This window comes from Pimephales promelas, chromosome 2 (genome assembly GCF_988280905.1).
Source record: "Pimephales promelas chromosome 2, fPimPro1.hap1.1, whole genome shotgun sequence".
Classification (NCBI taxonomy): Eukaryota; Metazoa; Chordata; class Actinopteri; order Cypriniformes; family Leuciscidae; genus Pimephales; species Pimephales promelas.
Window position 1 is genome coordinate 17,639,813 of NC_142770.1, and position 4,574 is coordinate 17,644,386.

A 4,574-nucleotide genomic window follows, 5' to 3' on the forward strand; every position below is an offset into this window, starting at 1 on the left:
AATCTCAGTTTCTATTTATTTTGATGGTCCCTTTACTACGTTCTACTTACTATAAGTAACTTTGTAACTACATGTCAACTGACTCTCATTAGATTATTAGCTTAATATCTGCTAACTCTTTATTGTGATGCTCCTTCAACAGACTTTCTACTCACTATAATTAACTTTCCAACTACATGTCAACTTATTAACCTGAACCTTAACAGTTTACTAGTCTACTAATACTGTAATGACTGGTAGCTGACATGCAGTTTCAAAGTTACTTATAGTTATTCGCAGGGCTTGAAATTAAAGGAGTAGTTCACTTAAAAAAAAAAACACAAAAAAAATGATTGCTGATAATTTACTCACCCCCATGTCATCCAAGATGTCCATGTCTTTCTTTCTTCAGTCAAAAAGAAATTAAGGTTTTTGATGAAAATATTCCAGGATTTTTCTTCAAAGAATGCACTTCATTGGGCACCAAACGGTTCAAGGTCCAAAAGACAGTTTCAGTTCAAACTGTTCAAAGGGCTTTAAACGATTCCAGAAGATGAATAAGGGTCTTATCAAGCGAAATGATCGCTCATTTAAAAAATAAAAAAAGTTTAAGTTTAAGCTCAAATGCTCGCCTTACTCTGTTCTGTGATGTGCGTTCGTGACTCTCCTGTTCAAACTCGTTCATCAAAATGAATGAATCTTTTTTCGAGTCATTTCGTTCATTCAACGAATGAAATGAACAAAATGACTCGAAAAATGATTCGTTCAATTTTGATGAACGAGTTTGAACAGGAGCGTTCGCTCACCAGCCACTGTGGTTAAAGTTGATTGATAACATTGATACAATTATGGAATTACTTTTGTGCCAATAATAATGAACGTAACTTTTCAAGAAACTAATGTAAATATCAATTGAAACTGAATATCTTTGAAACTGTAAAAAAATAAATCGCAGGCAATCTTCTTGACTTGTTTTTTTAATACACTGCATTTTTTGCTGTTTTTTCATCTTTCTTTCGCTGATCTGAACTTTCAAACGCGCTTCCAGAGTTTCCGTTTACACTTTTACGCTCGTTTACGCTCCGATTAGTAGAATGCCTAAAGTGGACCGTCAAAATGAAGTGTAACCCAGTATTCTTCAAAATAAAAGCTAAAATCAAAAATAAAGATTAGCGACATGCTAATGTCAATCCGAACAGCTCAGATTGTTTTTACAGAGCAAAATGAATCACACTGTCAACATTTACTGCGGTATATAAAAAAATTAAATCTTCAAAAACAAGAGATTGATCCATACTACTTCAATGAGAAATCATCAGATTCAACCAGATTTTTTTTTTCTGTAATTTTATTCTCTCTACAAACTCAAGGCCCAAGGCCAATTTGTTGAGCAACGCTGGATTAATGTTTAATAATAAACCTCATTTGCATGATTACGTTGAATATGCATCTGTTATTTGAATGCCGCATGCACAGTGTTAAGTAATTAGCATATAAGTCACATGACTGCAAATACAACATAGAGGCCTCAAATTACATTATGCTAATTATATGTGCCCTTGTTATGACCTCTAAACTATTGTGCAATTTGTTTTCCTCTCTTCTCTTCTGTTTTCCCCTCAGGGAGCTCTTTCATGTGGAAGATATTGCTTTGAACTACCGGGACCCCGAGGGCGATCTGATACGGATATTAGACGATGAAGACGTCGCTCTGATGGTGCAAGAGAGCAAATACACAGGGTCAAAGGTCAAAAGACCCGTGAATCAGTATCCTTGGGAGCTGCTGGTCACACATGCCAAAGACATGACGGTCTACAACACAGAGTATTAAGATGAGCGCGCTTTTTGATCACCTCTTCCTCCTTTTTTTTTTTTTTTTTAAAGGGATAGTCCACCCAAAAATGATTCTTCTAGCATTATTTACTCGCTCTTGAACAGTGTTATGCCTGGTTCTGATTACACGATTTTAGCCCGATTTTGGCACGATCCATTTGACGTAGGGTGTCGTGGGGATTCGTAAACGACAACGGGCGTCGGGACACAAGATTCGATCGTATCATCTCGTATAGTGCGTCATAGCGGGCGACAACCTACGTCGCGTCTGCGATGCTTCACGACGTCACGAAAATAAGACTAGCATGTTTAATTTTTTTAGCGGTCGTCCACGACGGTTCCGTCGCATGTATGAGGTTGACCAATAGGGGGACAAGCTTTTCCGTACACAACTTTCCAAAAATGGTGAAACGAAAGAGAGATGATGGTGCTAACGTTAAAACTAAAAGTAAAAATATATAAGAAAACAATATTTTACCTCAAGTTCTCTTTGGAGGATTGACAGCCCATACTGTCCTCTTCAAGCAATCCAGGAACGTGTCCATTGTCGGGTTTTTTGTAACAGACAAAAACAAAAAATCATATAATCTGACAGTGACTATCGTAACGGACAAAAAAAAATCGTGTAATCTGACAAAGTGACTATCGTAACAGACAAAAAAAAAATTGCGTAATCTGACACAGTGACTATCGCAACAGACAAAAAAAACATTGCGTAATCTGACAGTGACTATCGCAACAGACAAAAACAAAAAATCATATAATCTGACAGTGACTATCGTAACGGACAAAAAAAAATTGCGTAATCTGACAAAGTGACTATCGTAACGGACAAAAAAATTGCGTAATCTGACAGTGACTATCGTAACAAACAAAAAATCATGTAATCTGAACCAGGCATTAGGCGCAACACATTACAAAAAAGCTATTTATATATAATTTATATACATTTTTTATGGGCCTTTACATTTGTAAGAAACAACATTTGCCAGGTGAGAAAAAGTATGGCAAAAGTAATGCAACGCATTATTTTCCATAACAAGTAACTAACACAAATACTTACTTTTTTCAATATTGTATTGTCAATATGTCCCATTACTGCCCTTGAATCGTTCTTTTGAGTCAAAATCAGTTGATCCAGTTCACAAAACTGGTCTGAAAAATTCATTCATGAATCAGACTGATTCGGTTCTCAATTTACTGATTCACTGATACGATTGCAACGGTTCAAAGCTCACTGGAAGAAAAGACTACTACAGTAAATCGGCATACGGCCTATTTATATGGTGCATTTGTGTCTTTTTGAAGTGTAAAAGTTTAAGTTTCTGTTTTTTGTTTTTGGAAATGTGCAGCAGAAAGTGGATAAGAGGGTGAGAAAATAGTGCCGAAATGCTCATTTCTGGGTGTCTAATTCTTTAATGCAACCAGTATTTCATAGTGGAATCTAATGCTGAATGTATTTTATACAGTCCATATTTTCAGTACTAATAAATACAGATCTTCTTCTGCATTATAAGCAGTAATGGTGGTGTGACATCTGTAGCGTTTCACTTTTTTGGTTTTTGAAGTGTTTAGCCAACTTCCTCTTTCAATTCCTTTCTTGGCAGGAAAAGTATTTTCATAAATCATGGGTGACTTGATGTGTGGCGCATCTTGACTTTAATGACATATGTTTGCACTTCTGAATATGTCAATTTTATTCATTAAAGTGAAACAGGGAATGGTGCTGATATCTCACACGTATGTATATTTACATCACATACACAAACCCACAAACATAAAGTTGGTACATTGATGTGTGGAAGGAGCCTGATCGGACAGATAAATCAGTGTGAGAAATGTCCTGAAACCAAATAAGCTGCAGTTAATCATTAGCTGTGTTTGCTAAGGCAAGCTTCACAAACACATTAGTCAGGGCTTGTGATTTCAACAAACCTCTAGCTGGAGATATTCAACTTGACCACAAGACTGGGTTACACTTGATTTTACAGTGTCCATGTTACATGTAGTAATTCAGTTATGCATAATTACATGCAACTAAACCAAACCTAATCTTATAGTAAGTACATGTAGTTAATTATTATTATTATATAATAACACTCTAGCGAGGACACCTTAAAATAAAGAGTAACCCTAAACTGTACAACAGAATGATGCTTCAAAATATTTGTTTATTATTACTTTTCATGTATCATCAATCATAAAACAACCCAAATTGAATCATATATAATATATCTTTAAAACCATTCTATTTTTAATGTAATATTGAATAATATAACTAATCATTTAATAATTAATAGTTTAAATATTATAATTAAGATAACACAATTTAGGCAGTTAAATTAACAATAGAACATAATATAATTATAGTATATAAATACAATATATTTATTTTCCATTTAATATTTTAATGTTTATTGATTTTTCTAAAAATTGACTATGATTTCATTAATTTAGAAAAAAAAACCCATTATAAAAAAAATTAAGATATTATACTAATTATTTATTTAATACTTAATGATTTTCCGAATTAAAACATTTAAGCTATTAAATAAATAAAGTTAACATAACACTATTAATGCAGTATCTCAACATTTTTCAAATAATAACTATTAAATAATTAATCATTTAATAATAGTTTGAGTGTTATAAATAAGATAACAAAATTTAGGGAGTTAAATTAACAATAGAATATAACATCTGTAGAACATATAAATAAATAATATATTTATTTTCCATTTAATATTTCAATGTTTATTTAT

General features: G+C 33.1%; 1 protein-coding gene across 1 annotated transcript in view; it reads left to right on the forward strand.

Annotated features, from left to right (window-relative positions):
- ncf4 (neutrophil cytosolic factor 4) overlaps positions 1-3,452 on the forward strand; it is a 31,814-nt gene extending 28,362 nt beyond the window's left edge. The window contains exon 10 of the mRNA XM_039695118.2: positions 1,603-3,452. Within this exon, the coding sequence (XP_039551052.2) occupies positions 1,603-1,810 (208 nt within the window). The 3' untranslated portion in view covers positions 1,811-3,452. The remainder of the gene's footprint in view (positions 1-1,602) is intronic.
- Positions 3,453-4,574: the final 1,122 nt, after the last annotated feature.